Here is a 23,498-nt window from a genome sequence, read left to right as displayed (position 1 = left end):
GGGGGGGGGTGGCAGGAGGAAACAGACGCAGGAGGCCATCATGTAGAGCCTGTCGTTTATAGGTCTCTGCCGGTCTCGTCCGTCTGTCTGTCCATGTATGTGTTTCTCTCTACTGAAGGGGCAAGGGGAACTCTCATGTAAAAATCCAAAATACAATCCTGCCTGGGAACGGCCACAGCGAGGGGCAGTCCAAGCGTGGCTGTAAGGCCTCGAGCTGCCACGGCACACAGGGCTGGGGCCCTCGCTGCTGAGCAGGCTCCACGCCCAGCCTTCGCCCTGGGGCCTCTAGGAGACAGTGGGGTCCTTGGCTTTGGGGGGTTCAGAGCCCGTCAGCAGGGAGATGGTGGGGTCATCTGCGTAGTCGTCCCCCTCCGAGAAGTAGGAACCCTCCCCCAGCTCGAAGAGCACAGGCAGGTCGCTGCTTCCCATATCCACGGAGCCCGGGTCCACCAAGAACAGGGGTTGCGCCGTGTAGTGCACCAGCTGCTTCCCTGAGGGTGGGGGCTGGGTCAGGGCACTGGCGGGTGGGGACACCGGGCTGGGGCAGGGCAGGGGCTCAGGGTTTGGCTCACCTGAGTCAGGGCTGCTGTTCTCTGCCTCAAGGGGCCTGGGGGGCTCCTGGGGAGAGAGGAGCTCCTGGATCTGCCAGGGCAGGAGGGGGCAGAGTGAAGGTTCCTGCTCCCTGCCCGCCCCCCTCCCCCCCGCCCCCCCCGCCCCGCCTACGCACGCTGGCCAGGCTGCTGTCAAGGTCGGGCAGGCTCATGTCGGGCACTGTCACTGAGGGGCTGAACAGCTGCAGGGAAGGGAGGGCGGTCAGCCTGCGCCCGTGAGCTGTGAGCAGGGTGGGGGTAGGGAGGCACTCACGTCCAGCAGGGCGCTCGTGTCCACACTGAAGCCGTGGCTTGTCAGCATGGTCTGCAGGTTGTCCAGATTGGAGTCCATGGCGTCCAAGTGGTCACTGAGCTCGGTCCTAGCCAGAATGAGGAGGGCAGGTAAAGTGGAGCCCTAGGCACCCCCAGCCAGGTGCCCTCCTGCTGGTGATCACACCCACCAGACAGAGAGGGGCTGTCCTCAGCTATACCCCCACCCCGCTTGGGCTCACGGGAAGCCCTCCGAGGTGGGGCCCCATCGCACACCTGGTGTGGGCCTGGGGTGGGAACGTGTGTGGGAAAGGGCCAGGGTGCTTGGTCACTGGGGCGAGAGCGGCTCAGGCTGTGCCAGCCGGTCCTGTCACTGTGAGGCCAAGTAAGGCCTCTGACAGCACTAAATGGCTGAACCAAAATGACAGGGGGGCTCAGGATGGGCTGGGGGCGGTGTTCAGGCTCGGCAAGGTCTTGTCTCTACGTTGGAAGACAGCAGGGATGGGGAGAGGGAGCTGCGGGCAGGGTATGGAGGGCTGGTCTCTACTCTGGTGCATGCCGGGAAAGAGACCTGGGTCTGGAGGCTGTGGCCGAGAAGGCCCTGGGCCACCTGGTGGACCTGTGCCGTTGGACAGGTGGCCAGGCTGGCTCTGGGAGGTGTCCACAGGGCCCTGCCCCAACCTGAGAGGAAGCCAGTCAGCACGGCAGCCAGGAGCCTGGCTGCACCAGTGGCAGTGCCAGGCGGGGAGGCTCATCTCTGTCGGTCAGTGAGCTGGGGCACTGGCTTGGGCCCCAGAGCCTGGGGTGGGGGGGCTGCTCCCTGCTGCACAGGGCCCGGGACGCCCGTTCCCCAGGCAGGGCCAAGTGCTCATGGCCAGGCCAGGGTCTGGTCCGAAGCTGGGGAGGGGCCTGAGCTCTGGCGGAGCCCTCCTCCCTCCCCAGTGGGGACGGCGCTAACCCTGGCTGGACTCGGCCATGCAGAGAGGAGGGGCAGGGGAAGAGGCGGGCGACCCCAGACATCTGTGGAGCGCGAGCCAAACTGCAAGATACAAAGACAAGAGCCCCCCGATTGCAGGTGGGGGCCAGGTGGACTCCGTGCCCCCCGCCCTTGCTTGCCTGGCCTCTGGGGCAAGCCCTCTGCTGGGCAGGACAGATGCAGTGGCCTGTCGCAGGAAGGGGTGACAGCAGCGGCCAGAGCGGCTCAGAAAGCAGGTGCGACAGACCTGCAAGGCTGCACACCCTTGGCTCCTGAGGCCCTGGGGATGTGGGACAACGGGCTCTGAGCTCAGGGCCAGGTCTGCTGGCTCGCCCCCCGGCGCCCCTGCGCCCACAGCCTGACGACCGCCCCACACCAGCCCTCCAGGACGGCGCTAGCTAGAGGCCCAGACGTGCTTCCTGAGGCTGCGGCGGAGGCGGGTGGGGCGGCACTCACTTGTCCAGGCAGGCTACGCTGAGGCACTTCTCAGGGGCCGAGGCAGGTGGGGGCGGGGGTGAGGGGCGACGGCCCCCCGCATCCGTGAGGGGTGTGGCCGGGGCGGCAGGGGCAGGCTCGCTTTCCCGCAGGATGGAGTCAATGAGGGCGGTCGGGGACAGGGGTATCTCCACAACAGAGGACGGGTGTCCAGGGCTGGCCTCCTCCACCCGGGGGCTCCGAGGAGGACTCGGGGGCTCCTCCTTGACGCGTACCAGGGGGCTGCTGGACACTGGCCTGCACGTCGGGGGACACACACGTCAGCAGCTGCCGCCTCTGTGGGCCCACCCTTCTGACGGTTGGGTGACGCGGCCCCCACCTCTCATCTATGCTTCCGCCTGGGGAGGCCAAAGGGCTGCCGGGAGCCAGCTCGGTGATGTCGGAGATGATGGGTCCGGAGTTGGCGACGGTGTCTGGGGAGTAGAGGCTGGAGCTGCTGTAGGCCGGGGAGGGAGCCTGCCATCAAAGGGAGGTGACCTGTGTGGCAGGCGCTGCAGCACGTGCCTGCCCCCGCCCAGGCCAGTCCTGCCGCGCCCGGCTCCTGCCGCGCCCGGCGCTCACCGAGTAGGGGCCCGAGCCATGGATGTGCTCCAGGGAGTATTGGCGGCCGTACTTGGGCATGGAATGTGCCGCGCTGCTGTCGTTCAGCATCAGGGGGCTGCGGGGGGGGGGGGGGGGGGGGGGGGGGGGGGGGGCTTAGGTGCCTCCCTGAGACCTCAGGGCCACCCGGGCCTCAGCCAGGGGGAGACAGGGTGGCCCTGGGCCCCGTGCTGGGGACGGGCACCCCCTGTGCCTCACATCTTTCTCTTCACCCCCAGGATCCGGTTGGACTGCACCAGTGAGATGAGGAACTGGATGAGCTGCGGGCAGAAGGGCACAGTTAGCCTGGCCCTGCGAGGGGCCCGCCAGGCTCCCCCTAGGCCCGCCGCACACCTTGTTGACGACTTTCTGCTGCTGGGCGTGCTTCTGCCGCAGGCTGGCCACTTCCCGCCACAGGGCCTCGTTCTCGCTGTAACACAGTGGGCGTGGTCAGCAGTGCTGGGGGCCCTCCACAGAACTCCGCCCCCCATCCCACCCTGGGCAGGCGTGGGGTCTGGGGTGCGGCGGTAACAGGGCTGGGGGCAGACCGCCAGGGAGGACACGCAGGGGTGTGTCAGTTGTGGGGGCGGGGGCAGAGCACAGGACTGGGTGTGTTGGGTGGACCCCAGGGTCCTGAGACCTCCTGGACACCCTTGAGTGTTGCCCCCCCCCCACCGACACCGTCCCTCTGAGCCATCTCTGCCCCACCTGAACCTGAGGAGAGGAGGGAAGGCCAGGGGTACAGAGCAGCATATGGCAGCTGTCCTATGCCCGTCCTATGTCACTAGGTCTGGGTGAGCAGGGCTGTGAGCAGCCTGGCCCTTCTGATGGGCCCCCAAGTGTCTTACTGACATGGAATTGCCCCTCTTGGCCTCGACCTGCAAGGCACCCATGTCCTGGGAGCCCAAGTTCACCTGGCCCCACACCCAGATGTCCTATAGCCAGAGGCTTCTGCCAGCCCCAAACGTGGAGAGAGAGCCCAGGAGCCTCTTCCAGGACTTGGGGGTCATGAGGACCTGCCCCCTGAGAGGCTTTCGGGCCACACCAAGCTGAGGACAGCCACCCTAGGCTGCGGTTCCTGAGGTCCCCGGGGCCCCCAAGTGCATAGGAGGCGGCCCAGGCCAGCCCTGTTAGGGGTCCTGGTTGAGGAGGGGAGCACAGGGCCGGTTACTGGTGGCCAAACGTGCCCCGGCGGCAGTGGGGGCCAGCGGGTGCGTTGGCGTGTGGGGGCGGTGAAGACCAGCCACCCCGGCCTGTGGAGTGCACACTCGGGACGCAGTGTGAGGAGCCGAAAGGGGAGGCAGGTGCCAGGAGCCCAGCTCTGCCCGTTGGGACGGGAACTGGGTTAGACCCTGTCTCCCAAGGCGCGCGCACAAGTCCAAATGTCATTCTGCGCTTGGGAGAAGCCTGGAGCGTCCCTGTCTCAGACTGTAGGAGGCAGGGCTGGTGGGAAGGGGCCCCAGGAGGGGGTGGCCAGTTCCCAGGCCTGCACCTCTCCTGTCTGCTCTTTCCTCAGGCTGCCTCCCACGGGTCCCCTCGTCCCGCCACGTCCCCTGCTAGGCGCCCCCCTGCACGTGCCGCGTGGAACCTACTGCTTCATGGCCAGGAGTTTGGAGTCCATGCTCTCCTGCTTCCCCTTCATGAGCTGGACGTCAGTCAGCAACTTGGTGACACTGTCTTGGCGGATCTTTATGTCCTCATTCTTCAGGGTGGATACCTGGGACCCCGGTGGAGGCGGGGGGGACGGGGAAACAGTTACTGAGATGCCCACCCCTCCCCCCCGCCGGGGGAAGAGGGGAGGGCCTGGGATGCCGCAGAAGGGCCAAGGGGCTGGGCTGGCAGTCTGGAGAGGGGCCTTCAATGTGGTGGCTGATGGGGGAACGGCCAAGGGGAGTCCCGGATGGACAAGCAGGGAGGAGAGGGCCCATCACGAGGAGGGCTCAGGGCGGCCAGGCCAGCAGCTGACTGCCCTTAGCAGTCGTAGGTCCAGCAGGACAGCAAGTAGCCGCTGCTCCCTCTCATAGTCTGGAGGAAGGCCTGAGGAGGCAGAGAAAGGGAGGCAGACTACTCACGCTGGTCACTTTCCTCTTGATGTTCTCAAGGAGCTGCTCCTGGCCACGCAGGAAGCACGGGTGCTGGAACTCAGTGTCGTCCCTCTCTGGCTTGACCAGGCCACCCTGCTCAATGTGGACCACCTTCCGGAAGCCGTCTGCACATGACGGGGTGGAGCAGCTCTGCCTCAGGGCCGGGCACCGCCCCACCGAGGGACAAAGGGAGGGGTCCGGGAGGAGGGCAATGCCTGGCACGGCTCTGGGCACACCACTGCCTGCGGCAGCTGGGTGGTCTTGGTCTAAGGGAGACCCCATACCCCAGACGACAAGCCCTCACCAGCGTGTGTGCCTGTGTCTGGCTGGGACTTCAGAGACTCTTCCCTGAGACTCTGCTCCCCTGGGAAGAGGCGCCCTGGCCGCAGGCCCCCCAGATGCGCCAGGCTCTGCATCATACCCCGCCCCACACGCCCAGATAGCAGGGTACTCACACATGTTGAGCTGCCGCACGAAGCTGGCCATATTGTTGTGCTTGAAGTACTTGGGCAGCACCTCCTTGGCAAACTGGCCCTGGTCGAACACGTGGAAGCTGTTCCCGCTCTGCTGGGAGGCACGCGGCAGAGTCACACGCAGCCCACGAGGCACAAGTCCCCAGATGTGCCCGGTCCCTCCGCTCCTGCGTGTGCCCTGCTGGAGGCCCGGGACTGGGTGACAGAAGCCACACGGCCAGAGAGATGAGGGGACCTCATCGCAGCCAGGAAGCCCTGCCCCGGGGCTCCAGAAGTTGCCTGAAACACGCGGCACCTCACGCCCAGTCTTTAGGGGACCTTGTTTTTGCTTGAATCAGATTTCCCCGAGGAACAACCAAGACCCCAAGGTGAGGCAGCCAAGCAAATGGGAGGAAAACACACAGCTGTGTTCAGAAATGCAACCTCGTTCTTCTTTCGGCATCTGCGGCGGGAAGAAGAGGTTGCGAAACAGTCACTGCGTTACTCATCTTCTATCCCCTCATTTTTTAAAAACACACGTTTTTAAAATTCTTATTTGTTTTTGAGAGAGAGAGAAAAAAGGGGGCGAGTGGGGGAGGGGAAGAGAGAGAATCCCAAGCAGGCTCCGCACTGTCAGCGCAGGGCCTGACACGGGCCTCGAACCCACGAACCTGAGCCGAAACCATGAGTCAGATGCTCAATCGGCCGAGGCACCAGTCACCCCCATCTTCTTTCTGACCTCAATCCAGAAGCTACCAGGAAGGTTGGCAAGGCCAGCCTCTGCTGGAAGGGCCTTGGGGTGTGGGGCAGGGTCCTGGAACAGGGCCAGAGAGTGGTGAGGGGAGGAGGGGGTGGGGGGTGACAGGACATGCTACCCTTGAGTCCGCCAGGGACACTGGGCATGGCTTCCCCCATCGAAGAAGGGGCTGAAGGTAAGGAGAGAGAGAAGCCAGGGGAACCCTGGTGGTAGGCGAAAGCTAGAGCCTTGTGTGTCCACACACGTGCGTGCATGTGAAAATAAACCCAGATATAAGCATGTGAAGGGGGTGGAAAAGGTGGAGAAAGGGCCTCTGAAAAGTCTTCTCCTCCAAAGAAGCAGTAAGAAAACCGGCCAAAACGTTACAGTGCGCTTTTTCAGAACTCTGAAAATCAACAGCAACATGGGAAGCCTTTATTCAAGAAAAATGATTCTCCTGCAGTAAGATCAGTGAGCTTTGTGGAATTTTGACTTGCCCTGTTCCCGCTTCCCCTCCTGTAGCCCCATTCCCAGAGAATTACTCTCGGACCAGTCAGCTCCCTGGGAGCTTCCACTTGTAAAGCTGTCTTTGCTTGATTTGACCCAAAGCTCTCCCAGTACAAAAAGCCTTTTCCTTAGGGATGTTTGTTGATGACATCAAAAGAGGATTTCAAAACTTTGTGGTTGCTTCAGACAGAGGATAACAGGGCAAAAAACAGGCTAGCTAGAAAACCTCAAAAGGAAGAGCTAGGGAATGAGACCTCGAGAGGGGTTTTGAAAAGCTCCAAAACATTCCTGGGCATCCGGAAGTCACATGCATGTGTAGGGCTGTGTGGACAATCAGGGAAGACCTGACGTGGCCCTAGGCGCGCACCTCTGGCTGACTTGGAGGTTCTGCACAAGCAGGAAGCAGAGGACAAAGCAGAGGCGCCACCTACCTGGGCTGTGTGCCGAATGCAATAAATCCCCCAACACCTACACGGGGTCCCCCGGCAAAGAACAGGACATTTATTGGTTCCAGGAGGCAAGGGAAATTTCTGTTCCCTTGACTAGCTCACTACTAAGCTAGCCAAGCAGACTTCAGTGGTCACGAACAACAAAGACCATAAGTCATCCAGAATTCGTTCAGAAAAGTCACTAAACAAACGAATACCAGCAACTACAAGAAATAGCAACAGCAACAAATCTGGGGAGGAGAGAGAATCTGATATTCAGAACCTAACACATACCACATTATATTAATTCAAAGTCCAGTTTCCAATGAAAAAGTATGAAACCTGCAAAGAAACAAGACATGGCCTATACACTAGGGAAAAAAAGCAATCAATTGAAACCATCCCTAATGAAACTTGTAAGTTGGATTTACTAGACAAGGACTTTAAGTCAACAATTTCAAATTTGTTCAAAGAATGAAATGAAATGGCAGCTAAAGAAATAAAGGAAAGCATGAGAACATCTTGCAGAATGAAGAATACCAATAAAGATAAAAATGAACCAAATCTGAATTAAAAAATATAATTGCACCAACTTATGCCCAATGGAAGTCCCAGGAGAGAAAAGGACAGAAAGAATAGCTGAAGGAATAATGGCCCGAAATTTCCTAAGTTTGATAAAAAACGTCCAGGAAGCTAAACAAACTCCATTAAAAAAAAAAAAAAAAAAAGATTAAAACTGATTTCTCATCAGAATCCACAGAGGCCACAAGGCAATAGGATTACATTTAAAGGGGCCAAAAGGAGGGGCACCTGGCGGGGGGGGGCTCTGTCAGTTACATGTCTAACTCTTGGTTTCAGCTCGGATCATCACCTCATGGTTCATGGGATCAAGCCCTGCGTCAGGCCCCATGCTGGCAGTGCAGAGCCTGCTTGGGAGTCTTTCTTTCTCTACCCCTGCCCCGCTCTTGCTCTCTCTCTCAAAATAAATAAACTTAAAAAAAAAAGTAAAGGGGCTGAAAGGAAAAAAAACGGTCAACCAAGAATTGTATATCCAGCAAAGCCTCGCTTTGAAAAGTAAGCAGCAGGGGCGCCTGGGTGGTTCAGTCAGTTAAGCATCTGACTCAGAGCTCCAGGCTCAGAGCCTGCTTCGGATTCTGTCTCCTCTTTCTGCCCCTGCCCCACTCATGCTGTGTGTGTGTGTGTGTGTGGGGGGGGGGTCTGAAAAATAAACAAACATAAAAAAAGTTTAAAAAAAAGAAAAGGAAGGAGCAATTTCCATTTCTGGGATTCAAGTGTGAGATCTACTGAACCACTCCCAAGTGAAACAAAGCTTTTTTTTTTCTTTTTCTTTTTTTTAATTTTTAATGTTTTTAAATTTATTTTGAGACAGACAGAGAGAGAGAGAGAGAGAGAGCGAGCGAGCAAGGGGCAGAGAGAGAAAGAGGCACAGAATCCGAAGTAGGCTCCAGGGTCTGAGCTGTCAGCACAGAGCCCAACGCGGGGCTTGAACTCACAAACTGCGAGGTCATGACCTGAGCCGAAGTCGGATGCTTAACCAACTGGGCCACCCAGGCACCCCTATTTTTTTCTTTTTAAAAGTTTACTTATTTTTGACACAGTGTGCTTGTGCAAGTGGTGGAGGGGCAGAGAGAGGGAGACAGAGAACCCCAAGCACGCCCTGCACTGCCAGCACAGAGCCTGACACGGGGCTCAATCCCATGAACCGTGAGATTTTCTCGGGAGAGAGGCAGTCAGAAGGAAAGAGAGCTCTGAAGGGGCTCCCCAAGGGAACTCACTTTATTTGAAACAAAACGTAAGGAAGTTCAAGCGTAAGGCTGCTCTTGAAAACAACGGCACCTCTTGGTTCAGAGTAACCAGCTCAACCAGGCCCAGCCTGTTCTACAGGAGAGAGGCAGCTCACAGCCCTCCCAGAGTCAGAACAAACCTCAAAGACAGGCCTTCAACACTACCACTGGTTGAATTTAATTGGGTTAGACCGCTCAACAATTTGTGCCCTGGGGCACCGTCAAAAAACACCACCACAATCAGGCAGTAATTAGAGCCTAAAGTCTGGGTGTAATACCCTGGGAGGCAGTAGAGTTAACACTGAGGTCAAAGAGAATACAGACTTCACTAAAATAACCCAGCTAAGTCACAAAACAAACCAGCACAAAACAAAAACAAGCGTGGGGGGGAGGTGGGTGGTGGGTGGGGTGGTCATCCAGAAGTACTACATTACCTAAAATATACTTTTTCAATAAAATTATGAGACACGAAAAGAAGCAGCAAAGTGTGACCTGTGCACAAGGGAAAGGAGAAAAAGCCAACAGAAACGGAGCGTGAGAGGGACAAGGTGTAAAGTTTCCTCAAGACTTCGAAGCAAACATCACCTATATGTTTAAAGATGAGGTGACAGTGCCTTGCCAAAGAGAGAATCGCAACAAAGAGACAGGGCTTGTAAAGCAGAGTCAGATGAAAATTCCAGAGCCCAACAGTACAATAACCAAAATGAGGAATTTACTAGAAAGACTCAACAGCAGATGTGAACTGGCAGAACAAAGAAATCAACAAATTTGAAAATGGATTGATAGAGATGATGAAAGCAGAAGGACAGAGAGAAAACAGAGTAAAGAAAAATGAAAGGAGTCTCAAAAAAACAAAACACAACAAAACCCAAAACCTTTAACTGCCTCAGCGTACGTGTAAATGGAGTACATTTCGTTACAGGAAAGAAGGACCAGAACAAATACTAAAAGAAATAAGGCCTGAAAACTTCCCAAATTTGCTTCCAAAAATCAATAGACATGGTATGCCATTCCTGAGGTCAACTCTGCTTTGTTTCTCAAGCGTTTTTATAGGAGCGCCTGGGTGGCTCAGTCAGTTGAGCGTCCAACTTCAGCTCAGGTCATGAACTCACGGTCTGTGGGTTCGAGCCCCGCATTGGGCTCAGTGCTGACAGCTCAGTCTGGAGCCTGCTTCGGATCCTGTGTCTCCCTCTCTCTCTGCCCCTCCCCCACTCTCACTTTGTCTCACTCTCTCAAAAATAAATAAATGTAAAAACAAAAATAAGTGTTTTTATAATCCTATAGTTTTGGTATACAGATCCCTGCATGTTTTACTATGCTTGTATTTAAGTTCTCATCTTTTAAAAAAATTTAAAAATGCTGATTTTTGAGGGGGGGCTGTGTGAGAGGCAGAGAGACGGAGGCAGACACAGAATCCGAAGCAGGCTCCAGGCTCCAAGCTGTCAGCACACAGCCTGACGTGGGGCTTGAACGCCCAAGCCATGAGATCATGACCAGAGCCAAAATCATCTGCTTAACCGACTGAGCCACCCAGGCTCCCCAAGTAGTCTTTTGGAGCAACTGTAAATGATATTAAAAAACAAAACACATCAATTTCCTATTGTTCGTTAGAAATGCAATTGATTTTTGTATGTTGACCTGGTATCTAGTGACCCTGCAAAACTCAATTCTTTAGTTTTAGGAGTATTTTTATAGATTTCTTGAGATTTTTCTGTGTGGACAATCATGCCATCTATAAATAAGGTCAGTTTTATTTCTTGCTCTCCAATATATATTCTTTTAACTTCTTTTTCTTGTCTTCAATTACTAGATAGGACTTCCAGTACAATGCTAATTAGAACTGGTGAAAATAGAATTGTACCTTGTTCTATCTTAAGGGAAAAGCATTCAGTCTCTCCTAACATTAAGTATGATGTTAGGTGTAGATCCTTTTTTTGTTATCGGGCTGAGTATGTTTCCCACTATTCTCAGTTTCCTGAGTTTTTTGTTTTTTTTTTTTTTTTTTTTACAAATGAACATCAAATTTGTCAAATATTTGTTCTGCAAATAATATGATCATGTGGCTTTTCTTCTTTACGTTGTTAACACAGTGGATTACACTGACTTAATTTTAAAATCCTGGACCACCCTTCCATTTCTGGAATAAGTTCCTTGTGTTGTGACATCACTCTTTTTATATATTGCTAGATTTGCTTACATTTTACAGAAAACATTATGAAAAATGCTGGTTCTTAGTTTTCTTAGACTATTTTTGTCTAAGTTTTAAAAAAGTTTATTTTTCAATAACTTCTATACCAAACATGGGGCTCAAACTCATAACCCTGATATCAAAAGTCACGTGATCTTCCAACTGAGCCAGCAGGTACCCCTGTGTGTGTTTTAAGGTTTATGTATTTTTGAGACAGAGAGAGACAGAGTATGAGCAGGGAAGGGGCAGAGAGAGAGGGAGACACAGAATCCTTAGCAGGCACCAGGCTCTGAGCTGTCGTCAGAGCCGGCCGAGGGTGGGGTGGCTCCAACCCACAAACTGTGAGATCATGACCTGAGCCAAAGTTGTGGGGCTTGAATCCACGAACCATGAAATCATGACCTGAGCTGAAGTCCGCTGCTTAAACCAAATGAGCCGCCCAGGTGCCCCCAGGTGCCCGTGTTTGATACCAAGGTAATGCTTGCCTCACAAAATGAGCTGCAAAGTGTTCCCTCCTTTGGTTTTCTGGAGAAAGTTGTGTATAATTGGTGTTATTTCTTCTTCAAATGTTTAAATTTGGCAGTAAAATCATTTGGGCCTGGACTTTTCTTTTTAGGAGGTTTATGGCTAGGAATTCAACTTCTTTAATAGAGTTAGGACCGTTAAGGTATCCATTTCACCTTGGGCAAGTTTTGACACTTTATGGCTTTAAGGGAATTGGTCCATTTTTATCCACGTTGCCAAATGCACATGCTACAGCTGCTCAAAGCACTTCCTTATTACCCTCATACCGTCAGAGGGGTCTGCCGTGACACACATCCTCTTTGTTCCTGATATTGGCAATTCAGGTCTCGTCTCTCTGTCAGTCATGCTACAAGTTACCAATTTTTATCTTTTCAGAGGATCAGTTTTTGAATTAATTTATTTTACTGTTTTACCATTTTCGGTTTCAGTGACTTCTTCTGTTATCTTTCTCATTTCCTTCCTTATGCTTGCTTTGGGTTTACTTTGCTTTTTTTTCTACTTTCTTAAGGTGGAAGCTTAGAAGCCATTCTTATTTTCTAATGGGATCACTTAATTGTATAACTTGCCTCTGAGCACTGCATTAGGTGCTCTCACATTTTCAGGGAGCGGGCATTTGGTGGACTGCTGGGGGACATCCGTGGGACAGGAGATGGAGTCCCGCTCGGATGGAAGATGGAAGAAAAGACTGCTCCTTCTGGGGCTGCACACTCTCTCTCAGTCTTGACGGAGGCGCTCCCAGGCTACATCTGTCATCCGTGCGCATGATGTAGACCGTGTCTTGTCTCGTCCCCAGGACAAAGTGTTTGCTGAGTTACACTCTTGCTGACTAGGTATCTCTACATAACTGGCCACCAGGGACGCCCCCCCACCCCACGTTTCTCAAATGGGAAGATACAATTACATCAAGTTTATAATTTAAAATGCATAGCTTGATCCACTTTTGACATACAATTGTTTACCACCATATGCGAGAACCGAAGACATTTCCATCACCCCCGAAATTATCCTTATGCCCCTCTGTGGTCAACCCCCACCCCAGGCAACCACTGACCTCATCTTTGCTCCCCTGGATTTGCCTTTGCCAGAATATCACATAAATGAAATCACAGAGTATGCAGCCTTTTGTGCTTGGTGCCTTGCACTGAGCACAACAGAATGCTTTCAAGGTTCGGCCACAGAGTCTCCCGGAAAGCTGTTCACCTTCTCTTCAGTGCTGAGTGGAGCTCCCTGCGGGGGGCGCCGCCGCTTGTCCGGCCACTCCCCAGCAGGCTGACCTGTGGGTCGTGTCCTATTTTTGGCTCTTGTGAATAAAAGTGCTATAAACATTTGCATTCGGGTCTTTTCTTTTTTTTTAATGTTTATTTACTTTTGAGAGAGAGAGAGAGAGAGAGAGACAGAGTGCGAACAGGGGAGGGGCAGAGAGCAAGGGGGACACGGAATCTGGAGCAGGCTCCAGGCTTCGAGTTGTTAGCACAGAGCTGGACGTGGGGCTCGAACTCACCAACCAGGAGATTATGACATGACCTAAGCTGAAGTTGGACGCTTAACCAACTGAGTCATTCAGGTTTTTTCCTTCTAGAAGTTTTCTAGTCTTAGCTTTTACATTTCAGTCTGATTCATTTCAGTCAGTGTTTGTACACGGTGTGAGGCACGTGGCGAGCTCACATCTGTGTTTACAGGCACCCAATTATTCCAGCACCACGTGTGGAAAAGACTATTCCTATAGAATTGCAACGGCACCTTTGTCAAAAATCAATGAACTTTAAATGGGTGGGTCTCTTTCTGGATTCTCTAGTCTGTTCTGTTTATATGTTTACAGTTATGCCAGTTTCACTCAGTGCCGATTATTACAGCTTTATAGTAAATTGTGAAATCAATTTGTGTGAGCATTCCAATTGTTCTCCTTTAAAAAAATGTCTGAAAGGGTGCCTGGGTGGTTCATTTGGTTAAGTGGCCAACTTTGGCTTGGGTCATGATCTTTCACCATTTGAGGGTTCGAGCCTCACATTGGGCTTTGTGCTGACAGTGCAGAGCCTGCTTGGGATTCCCTCTCCCTGTCTCTCCCTGTCCCTCCTCCACTTTTGTTTGTTCTCTCCCCGCCCTCCCCCCCCCCCCCCAAAGTGAATAAATAAACTTAAAAAAACTGTCTGTCTATTCTCTGTTGAGAATGTTTGGCTTTGCTTTTTCATAATAAACTCTAGTAGGGATCACTTTACCAACATTTACAAAAATGTCTGCTGAGATTTTACTGGGATTGTGTGAAATCTGTTTTCATCTTACCAACACCGGGTCTTCTGTTTATGACCATGGCATTTCTCTCCATTTACTTAGATGCTCTTTAATTTTTCTCAGCAGTGTTCTATAGCTTTCCGTGCACAAATTTTATACATGGTTTACAAGGTCCACACCCGTGGTAACTGGTCTACAGGCAGCCCCCAATGATCCCTGCCTCTGGGGGCTCACACCTTGTGCTGCCTTCTCCTGTGCTGTGGCTGGGTTGTTCTTGGTGACCACCAGCATTTAACAGGTGACATGTATCCGAGAACACATTACAAAGGCCACACTGGATCCCTTGCTCCGGGAGCAGCAGGCTGACAGGCCGAGGGAGCAGGCTGAGGGGCTCCTGTGGTGAGGAATGGAAGCCACTTGCCACCACGCACTTGAGCGAACTTAGAAGTGGGTCTCTCTTTGCAGCTGAGCCTTGAAGTGCCTGCAGTCTCGTGAGAGACCTCGCGTCAGAATCAGCTCGTGACTCTCAGAAACTGTGAGACGTTTGCTGTTTAAAGCAGTTAGGTTTGGAGACAACTGGTTACACGGCAAGAGATAATACGGCCAGTAAGTATTTTGTGTTTTTTTAATGCTATTGTTAAATATTTCCATTTTCAAGGGTTCATTGCTAGTATACAGAAATAGAATTGATTTTTTTACATCAACCTTGAATCCTGTGACCTCACCAAACTCATTTACTAGTTCTAATCACTTTGGTATTTTCTTTTTTTTTTTTGTAGATTTCTTGGGACTTTCTAAGTAAATTACAATGTTTTCTATAAACAGAGCCAGTTCTATGTCCTACCTTCCAATTTTTCGGTCTTTTATTTACTTATATCTGCCAGACTACCCGACCAGGGTGCCACACACATCGTTGAAGAGGAGTGGCAGAAGCACCTGCTTTTTCAGGGTTAAGTACAACGTCAGCTGTAGGTTTTCATAGCCGCTTCCTATTAGGCTGTGGAAATGCCCTTCCCAGTTTGCTAAGCTTTTATCACAAAGTGAGTGTTGAGTTTGTCCAATGTTTCCCCTGCCACCATTAAGGCGTCGTGCGGGTTTTCTTCTCTTTGTCTGCTGATGCGGTGAGTTACAGTGGGTTCTGAATGCCGACCAGACTTCATCCACAGAGCTCCCTTCTGGCCTCGCATCTCACAGGTGCTGAGTCAGTGTTGTTCTGGTCTGGGTCCCTCTCTGTGCAATTCTTTCTTTTCCTGGCTGCTTTTACGATTTTTTCTTCATCGGTTTTCAGTAATTTGTTAGTGATATGCCCTGGGTCTTTTTGTTCGTTTGTTTTTTGTGTGTGCTTATCCTCCTTAGGAATTCTTATAAGTTTTGGATCTGTGGGTTCACAGCTTTCCAAAGATTTGGACAACTATGTCTAAGCATTCCCTCTCCCGTTACTCTGGAACTCCACTTGTGTGTCAGGCTATGCGATATCATCCCCGTGAGGCTCTGCTTCTGCTCACTATTTCCAGTCTTGTTTTTCCCTGTACATCACCACGGACAGCATCTATGCTTACTCTCGTTCAGTGATCTTTTCTTCTGCAGAATCTAATCCGCTATTAATCCCCAGTAGTGACGTACAAAAAAAAAAGCTTTGAATTTTAGAATAACTTTTTTTTTTTATTTTCGTTTTTTTAAGAGTAACTTGAGATTTACAGAAAACTTGGGAAGACAGTACAGAGCTCTCACATAGCCCTCACGCCGTTGTTAACAGTGTTAATTAACACTGTTGTCACAAGGAAAGAATCAATATGCAGGTTTCCCATGCTGCCCGGAAGTACGGCGTTCCTATGTCAACATTCACAAAGCCAAGAATTACTGTTAATTGACATGGAAAAATTTAGAGTATTCCCAGACCCAAAAAATCACCTCTCTTCAGCTTTTCTGATACCTAAGAACACATCTTGCAAACAGATGCACAAACGAAGCAGAGATGAACCACAAACGCTCACGGACACAGAGCACTAGCTCTAGCAGCTTGATGCGAGATCTGAACGCAGTTCCTGAGCAAGGAGCTTGGCGCGGCCACCCCTGCTGCTTGGAGCGCACGCTGCCTCTGTAACAGCTCGCTGCAAAATCAATGCTGGATGCTATTTTTGCTTTTGCCTTTTTTTGTAAAAATGAAACTCCTCTTCGGATTTCTTTCAGTTAGTGAAAACAGATAGTAATGTAGGTCTTTTGTTATAAAAGTGAAATAGCGTAAAACGAACTCTCTCTCAAAAAAAAGTGGGATACCTGCACTTTATTATTTACTAAATAAAGTCTGTATCTTATTCAGATCTCCTTAGTTTTTACCTACTATCCTTCTGTCCCAGAACTTCACCTAAGAGATTACACCACACTTTGTTGTTACGTCTCCTTACGTTCCTCTTGGCTATGACAGTCTCTTTGACTTTTCTGGTTTCTCATGACCTTGACAGTTTTGAGGAGTACCGGTCCAGTATTTTGCAGAATTTCCCTCAATTTGGATTTGTCCTGTGTCTTTTCCTCACAGTTATGAGGTTACTTGGGGTTACAGAAGGTTCTGGAGAGGAAGACCATAGAGGTTAAGTGCCTTTGTCATCACACCACGGCTGGACACTTACATGAGGCCATGTCTGTCGGGGGTCTCCACTGTAGTTTACCCCCCACCCTTTCCCACTCGGTGCTTCTTGGAAGTCACTATGTGTAGGCCACAGGTACAGGTGGGGAGATATGTGTCACCTCCCTGGAGGGAGTGTCTACACAAATAATGTGGAATTCTGCACGATAGACTTTTCCATTGCCATTTTATTTGCTCCTTTCTCTCTCTCTCTCTCTCTCTCTCTCTCTCTCTCTCTTCCACTGTCTTCATGGTTTTGCTTTGCTTCTTTGAGCACTCAATATTTTACAATTGCTTTAAGGTCTTTGTTGGCTAGTTCCCATCACCCCTGGGAACACAGCTATGACTCCCCTTCTTTGTCACAGGGTGCACTCTCACGCCCATTGGCTCATCTGTTAGTTCTGACTGGGCCCTGGACACGGGGGTCTTTACGTTGCATCTGGGTTTTGTGGTATTCCTCCTGAGAGTGTTTCGTGTGGATCAGCCTGATCCTTTCAAGGCTTGTCTTCACACTCGATTACATTGCATTTGGGGCAGCCTTTCTTAATTCAGTCCCACCTCCAACTTGTAGGTCTTCTGGTCCTTGTTGAACGCTCTACGTGTTCAACATGGTTCCTCTGCTCTGGCTGTGAGAATTCAGGTAACTCATGGCCCTGTCTGAGCTCTCCTCAGTGACTGTTCCTTCCCTAGAAGGTTCTCAGGCTGGCTTCATAGGTCTCCTCCTGTGGATGGGTGAACCAGAACTCTGCTGAAGACCTGAAGGGGCTCATGTGCAGACTCCTGGAGCTCTTTCTTAGTCCAGCTCCCTTCTCTGGTACCACACCTTGCAAATTCTAGATGCCTCAGTTTCTCCAAAGTCTGGGCTGTTAAGTTTCCCCTTTCTGTGCTGGAGTTTGAAAACTGCCTCTAGGTAGAAAGACTGGAACCTGTGTGGCTCACCTGTCCTTGTTTTCCAATCCTGAACATTGTTCAAGGGTTAAGCCCACATTGAACGTGTCCTATAAGCCCTACCTGAAGGGCCATCAGGAGTTTCAGATGTCTCCTGGTGAATCCATCACAGAACCCGATGTTCTCTCTCCCTGCCTCGTGGTTCAAGGCCCCGCCTTCTCTGCTGCCTCCAGGGAATCCTGGAGGTGATCTTAGCTTTTCCTAAAAAGGCCTCTGATTAGAAATATGGAAGGAACAGGGAGAAGTGAGTGCCCATCTGCTTGCTGGTAACCAATGCCCTCACCCTGAAACGCATTTAAAAAAAAAAAAGTAAACTCTGGGGGCTCCTGGATAGCCAGTCGGTTGAGCATCTGACTCTTGGTTTTGACTCAGGTCATGATCCCATGGTCGTGGGATTGAGCCCCATGTTGGGCTCCACACACAGTGTGGAGCCTGCTTAGGATTCTTTATCCCCCTCTGCCCCTCTCCTCAGCATTCATGTGCTCTTGATAAATAAATAAGTAAGTAAGTAAGTAAGTAAGTAAGTAAATAAGTATATAAATAACAACGACCCACAAAACTCTACACCCAGCATGGGGCTTGAATTCACAACCTCAAGATCCAACAGTTGCATGCTCCATGCACTGAGCAGGTCGGGTGCCCCAAGAGGCACTTCTTGGTAACTGCCAAGTCTGACTAAATTTGGAGCCTCTGGTCTTATTTTTGATGGCCCTGGGAACAACCTAAAATGAATCCAAAATTCTGCAGGGATGTATGTTTTTACAGACAGGGTCTCTGTCTTTGAGTATTTTCTCCAAGGGCTCCACGACCCCAAAGGGTTAACAACCACTGTATTCCATGAGGGAATACCACTGCATTTTTCAAGTATCTGCCCCAGGACACCTTAGTCCCCCGTTTTTGTTCCTCAAAAGTCAATCCAAAGACCAGTCTGCACGATGTGCTCCGTTCTGAATGTGGCTGGCCGACTACTCTCTGGGTTCCAGGAACATGGGCATTAGAGGCAGTGAGAGTATGGCTGGAGCCAACGTGGCCACAGAAGCAGAGAAATCCGGGTGTAGAGTGAGGTGTCAGGGGGCGTGAGGCTGGTCCAGAAAGGGAGAGCCACTGAGGACCCGTCCTCTGCCCTGGCTGTGTCCTTATCTGAGTGTGAGACCATCTGCACCATCACGTCCTTTTCTGGTTTCTGCTCAAGTTCACTTTATTAGTTCCTGCAACACAGGCACCAATACATCCCTCCTAATCCTTGGCCCTCTGGCCACTGGCCCCTGGACTCACACCTCCAGACCACCGAGCACGTGCAGGTTAGTGACTCTGCTCACTCTGACAGCTTTCAGGGTCAAGAAAGGAAGAGTCGGTGGTGCTGGCTGCTGTGCTACAAGGACTGGGAAGCATTTGAGGGCAGCTTTCCTCGTTTCACAGCCTCCTTCCAGAGCTGGAGAGAATCCCGCAGCCAGAGCTGGAAGCCCCGGGGTGTATGGAGCGCGAGGACCCTGGCTCAGTCCCCGGTGATACACGACGGGAGCTCTTTGCACCTCCCAGGGTGGGTCCTGCAGGTTCCACTGCCCCCTCCCTGGTCCTTTAATAAAGAGTTCTGAGCACACACGGGTCCTGAGGAGTCAGGCGCACACGGCTACGCCCTGGACATCTACCTTCTCCTCAAGGAGACCGTCAACGGCCCAGACTTCCAGCCCCCTTCTGAGAAGCCCCGCCCTGGGCCCCTCCCCCCTCCCCACCCCGGGGCGGGGGCCAGGAGGAAACAGACGCAGGAGGCCACCATGTAGAGCCTGTTGTTTATAGGACTCTGCCGGTCTCGTCCATCTGTCTGTCCACGTGTATGTTTATGTCTACAGAAGAAGCAAGGGGAACTCTCAGGTAAAAATCCAAAATACAATTCTGCCTGTGAACGCCTACAGCACAGGGCAGTCCAAGCGTAGCTAGGGTCTAACTGAGAAAGAAAGAAAGCGTAGCTAGGGTCTAACTAAGAAAGCAGAGGGTGGGGCCGGCGTCTTGAAGTATGGAGCGCCGGGAGAAGGCAGTCAGAGAGCAACAGCTGGCCATCACCGGGAAGACGGTGGCCTTCAGGTTCAGTTTAACCAATCCCCAGCTTTCTTTGCTAAGTTTCCTAATGTCTTTGAGACTCAGTTTTCTTCTCTATGAAATAGCCATTTGTCACCTTCTTGCATGGCTGTAGATGGAGAACAGATACAAAAAGGCTCAGTTTAGCCTCACGCTGCAGGCAAGGTCTGGACAAGCACACCTGTGCCACTCTTGGCAGCTGGTCCTGCAGCCGTCTGGGTTCAGGGAGGCCCTGGGAGCCTCCGGGCCCTGCCATGTGCCTCCCAGCCTGCCACTGGGGAGCACTAACCCGGGGTGCTCCTTCAGCATTTTGGCTCAACGGACAGATCCCCAAGGGCAAGATCCAGAGGGCCTGCCCGGTCCTGCCGGCTGTCTGAGAACGAGCTCAGCAGGCCTCACCTGGCTCTCAATGCCAGGAGAGGAGGAGCGTTCCTGCCAGTCATGGGAGCTCTGGAAATGTTCCATGGCCAGCTCTGAGTGTACGGGTTGCACGCAGACCCGTTCAAGTAGTCTCACAGGGAGCTGATGACCTAACTACAGGAAGCGCTGTGCCTAGGACCCTCCACCCAGAGACCCAGCCCCTCCAGAGTGAGCCTCCGACCGCTGGCACTTCAAGGGCCATCTGGGACAGGCCTGGCCTTGGCGACCTCCAGTTCCTAGGCCTCCACCTCCACACAATCCTATTAGGTTCATTCCTGCTCCCAAAGAAAAGAGAATTGCACAGAGCAGACCGGTACCAGGGTGGGGCCAGAGAGGCGCCAAAGGCCAAAATTTAAGGAGCCCCCCCCACCAGGGCCTCCTCCACGTGGCCCTAAGAAAAAGCGCCTCCTTAAACTGTGCCGTCAAGCACCTCCCAGCCTCACCCAGGCCTGATCCCTAGGCCAGACAGGCCCAATTCACAGAGAGTCCCAGTGGGTGTGGGTGGTAAGGGGAACAGCACAGGCTGCTGGTCAGAAACGCTGGGGCACACCCACAGGCTACACTCATGCTCACCGAGTCCGTCCCTACAGCAGCAGGAGCTGCAGGGTCTTGTGGGACCTCTAAGGACCTGCTGAGATGCCGTGCCCAGGGTGTCTTTAACTGTATGAGGATCTGAGAGTGAGTAAGCCAACACGACTGTCTGGGGGCAGTGACCTGTTGGTCTGTCCTTCAGGCTGGGCACAAGAAGCCCAACGCTCTGGGAATGCAAGCTTGTGCAGCCACTCTGGAAAACAGTACGGAGGTTTCCTCAAAAAACTAAAAATAGAACTACCTTACGACCCAGCAATTGCACTACTAGGCATTTATCCAAGGGATACAGGTGTGCTGTTTCGAAGGGACACATGCACCCCCATGTTTACAGCAGCACTATCACCAATAGCCAAAGTATGGAAAGAGCCCAAATGTCCATCGATGGATAAACGGATAAAGACGTGGTATATATATATACACAATGGAGTATTACTCGGCAATCAAAAAGAATGACATCTTGCCATTTGCAACTATGTGGATGGAACTGGAAGTTATTATGCTAAGTGAAATTAGTCAGAGAAAGGCAAATATCATGTGACTTCACTCATGAAGAGTTTAAGAGACAAAACAGATGAACATAAGGGAAGGGAAACAAAAATAGCATTAAAACAGGAAGGAGGACAAAACAGAAGACTCATAAATATGGTGAACAAACTGAGGGTTACTGGAGGGGTTGTGGGAGGGGGGATGGGCTAAATGGTAAGGGGCATTAAGGAACCTAACCCCTGAAATCGTTGTTGCACTATATGCTAACTAATTTGGATGTTAATTAAAAAAAAAATAATAATAATAAAAAGGCCCAACGCTCTTCTTCGGACCTGGCCCCACTGGCCAGGGTTTCTGGGGATGAACCGCTTCCCCCACCTTATTCACCTTTGAGAGTCAAGCACCAATCCTCTGACTGCCCCTTGTCCCTTAGGTCAAATGTGGTGAGTCTCTCTTGGTAGAACTGAGAGAAAACTTCCAACACAAAGGAAAAAACACCAAAAACAAAGACATCAGAGCTTTCCAAGGCCCTGTGTGAACTTTTTTGACAGAGGCCACAGGTATAGGACCATCTCCTGTCTCTGAGCCAGGCAGCTCAACAGCCCCCTGCACAGCCTGGAAAAGGGCTTCCTTCCACTGCTGAGCTACTGTTGTGATTTCTATATTCACTGCTGGTGCCAGCCCTTACCACTATGTCCTGCTTGACCTGCATACAAACCAGGAAGGATCAAATACTTGTGCTCCAGCTGGTTCCCCATCCCCCTGCCCGGGGTTCATGGGTGGTGCAGCCACTCTAAGTGAAGGCTGTCACAGGCCTGACCATTCCTGTTCAAAGGCCTTGCCCAGAACACAGGCTGTGGGTCCTGGAGAGTACGCTGGTGACACTTCACCCACTCGCCTCACAATCTCTAAGCAGAAAAAGAGAGCAGATTAAGGGGCACCCTAGCAGGTGGGGTGGATCACCCTAGTAGGATTAGGCTTGGAATATTCCAGAGCATTTCTGATGCCCCTCCCTGGTCTGGGTTAAGAGTGTGTCCTGGGAGTTAGAGGAAGGAAAAAGAGGAAGAAGGAAGATAAAAGAAGACAGAAATATGAGCCCACTCCCTTGGGTCAGAAAAATGCAAGGTCTGGAACGAGTGGATGGCACTAACACGGAAGCCTTTGGGAAAGCATGCTGCCCCTCTTCGGGACTCCAGTCTGTCATCAGAGTAAACAGGCAGTGCACTGAGAAATGGAGAGTGCCCACACAGGCATGTCACTGAAACCAACACAAAGCGTCTCCCAAAAGAATGCTGCATGATATCTAGTTTCTTTATTCCCAGTCTTCAGGCAGCAAACTTGAGCAAACAGACCGCCCAAGAGAGAACTTGGCCTCCAGCTAGGGGCTAGCTTCAAGCTAAACATTTCTTCATTCTTAATGGCCTAAGAGCATGAAGGAGAAGTACTTAACAAAGTCTGAGAAAGCCAGCGTTTTGGCCCTCAGGAGGTCAAAGCGTATTTGGGGGCACCCATAGGCTCTGCATGACCAGAGTGGCCTTTCTTCAGGTCACCCATTTGCCAGCCTGGGGTATGGCTCTGGCCTTCCCAGACACGACATCACAGCTCGGATGGGAACAGCAGATTCTGAGCTTCAACTCCATACACACTCTCTGATTTACCTCTGCAAAACCGGAGTCGTCCGGTCTTGCAGGGTCAAACCATGTAAACAAGCCTGCTGCCAGGCAACTGGAGACAAGGACTTGAATAAACTCGTCCTGTGAAGAACGAAAACCAAAGCTGCTCTAGGAAAGCCCAACTCTACTATCTCTGGACATGGGTTCAAGATCAATCTGAACTTTATGACGTTTTACTTTCTGTTTTCGCTCCCTTTCCTTTCGCACTAGAGCAACGCCCTCCAATTCACGCGCCACGTCCTAATTTTCTCCAAATAGCTGCCGACCACACCACCCTGGAAACTCATTTGAGAAGATTCAGAGGATCACCTAGGCTGACTGTTCGCCAGCGAGATTGGGTACTGTTCTAAGGACAGACACACTTCCGCGATTGTTCAACACTTAGCGAAAGACCAAAGAAGAGGCCCTTCCTCCCCAGCCCAGGGACACTTGGCGCGGCAGGGGCCGACAAGGAGCGGGCCCCGCACGTTTTCCTCCGAACCCTGACCCTGAGCTCCCGCCCCCACATCCCACCCCTCACGGGGACTCGCCCCACCCCCTCACCGGGCTCCAGCAGATAAGCGCGTCGGTGTCTGGGTCGCTCACGAGGGTCCACAGCTTGGTCAGGAAGGCCGGGACGTTGCTGGGCCCCGCCGCGCCGGGGCCCACGGGCAGGTCCATACCGTGCAAGGCGGGGAGAGGCGGTGGTGACGACCGCGAAATGGGGCCGAGGGCCGGGCTAGCGCCGCCGCCGCGCCTGCCGCCGGGGCAGCGCCACCGCCGCCGTCCGCTGCGCACACACGGCCCCGCGGCCTAGCATGGCCGCCGCCATCTTGCT

The 23,498-nt window shown here is 52.2% G+C and overlaps 2 protein-coding genes across 5 annotated transcripts in view; one reads left to right on the top strand and one right to left on the bottom strand.

The window, feature by feature from the left end:
* Positions 1–41: 41 nt before the first annotated feature.
* Positions 42–23,491, bottom strand: HSF1 (heat shock transcription factor 1). 4 transcript variants are annotated; one of them, XM_040494741.1, is made up of 14 exons: positions 23,225–23,491; positions 5,450–5,561; positions 4,983–5,119; positions 4,503–4,627; positions 3,265–3,340; positions 3,130–3,191; positions 2,893–2,989; positions 2,651–2,787; positions 2,293–2,568; positions 1,819–1,899; positions 865–970; positions 728–793; positions 573–642; positions 42–491 (listed from the first exon to the last, which is right to left on the bottom strand). In XM_040494741.1, exons 1-14 carry the CDS (start codon positions 23,339–23,341, stop codon positions 286–288), a joined length of 1,668 nt encoding a protein of 555 aa, XP_040350675.1. In that variant the 5' UTR covers positions 23,342–23,491; the 3' UTR covers positions 42–285. The 4 variants fall into 4 exon arrangements, with proteins under 4 accessions (XP_040350675.1, XP_040350676.1, XP_040350677.1 ...); XM_040494742.1 differs by having other exon boundaries at positions 5,450–5,558; positions 23,225–23,490; XM_040494743.1 differs by lacking the exon at positions 1,819–1,899 and having other exon boundaries at positions 23,225–23,490.
* The window catches only part of BOP1 (BOP1 ribosomal biogenesis factor), an 11,585-nt gene continuing 11,468 nt past the window's right edge, over positions 23,382–23,498 (top strand). Inside the window, exon 1 of the mRNA XM_040494633.1 lies at positions 23,382–23,476. Within this exon, the coding sequence (XP_040350567.1) occupies positions 23,382–23,476 (95 nt within the window). The remainder of the gene's footprint in view (positions 23,477–23,498) is intronic.

The sequence above is a fragment of the Herpailurus yagouaroundi genome, unplaced genomic scaffold (genome assembly GCF_014898765.1).
Source record: "Herpailurus yagouaroundi ecotype Mexico unplaced genomic scaffold, PumYag 186, whole genome shotgun sequence".
NCBI lineage: Eukaryota > Metazoa > Chordata > Mammalia > Carnivora > Felidae > Herpailurus > Herpailurus yagouaroundi.
The sequence above is the reverse complement of the archived record's forward strand: the minus strand, read 5'-3'. Positions and strand labels throughout refer to the sequence as shown.

Bases quoted from the DNA above. Each gene is read 5' to 3' on its own strand.
- HSF1 (XM_040494741.1), bottom strand. From the start codon at position 23,341: ATGGACCTGCCCGTGGGCCCCGGCGCGGCGGGGCCCAGCAACGTCCCG. The intron at 2,990-3,129 runs GTGAGGCACAGG...CCCCCCCCGCAG, and splicing joins CTGGGGGTGAAGAGAAAGAT to CCCCCTGATGCTGAACGACA. The intron at 971-1,818 runs GTTAGCGCCGTC...CATTCTGGCTAG, and splicing joins CATGGCCGAGTCCAGCCAGG to GACCGAGCTCAGTGACCACT.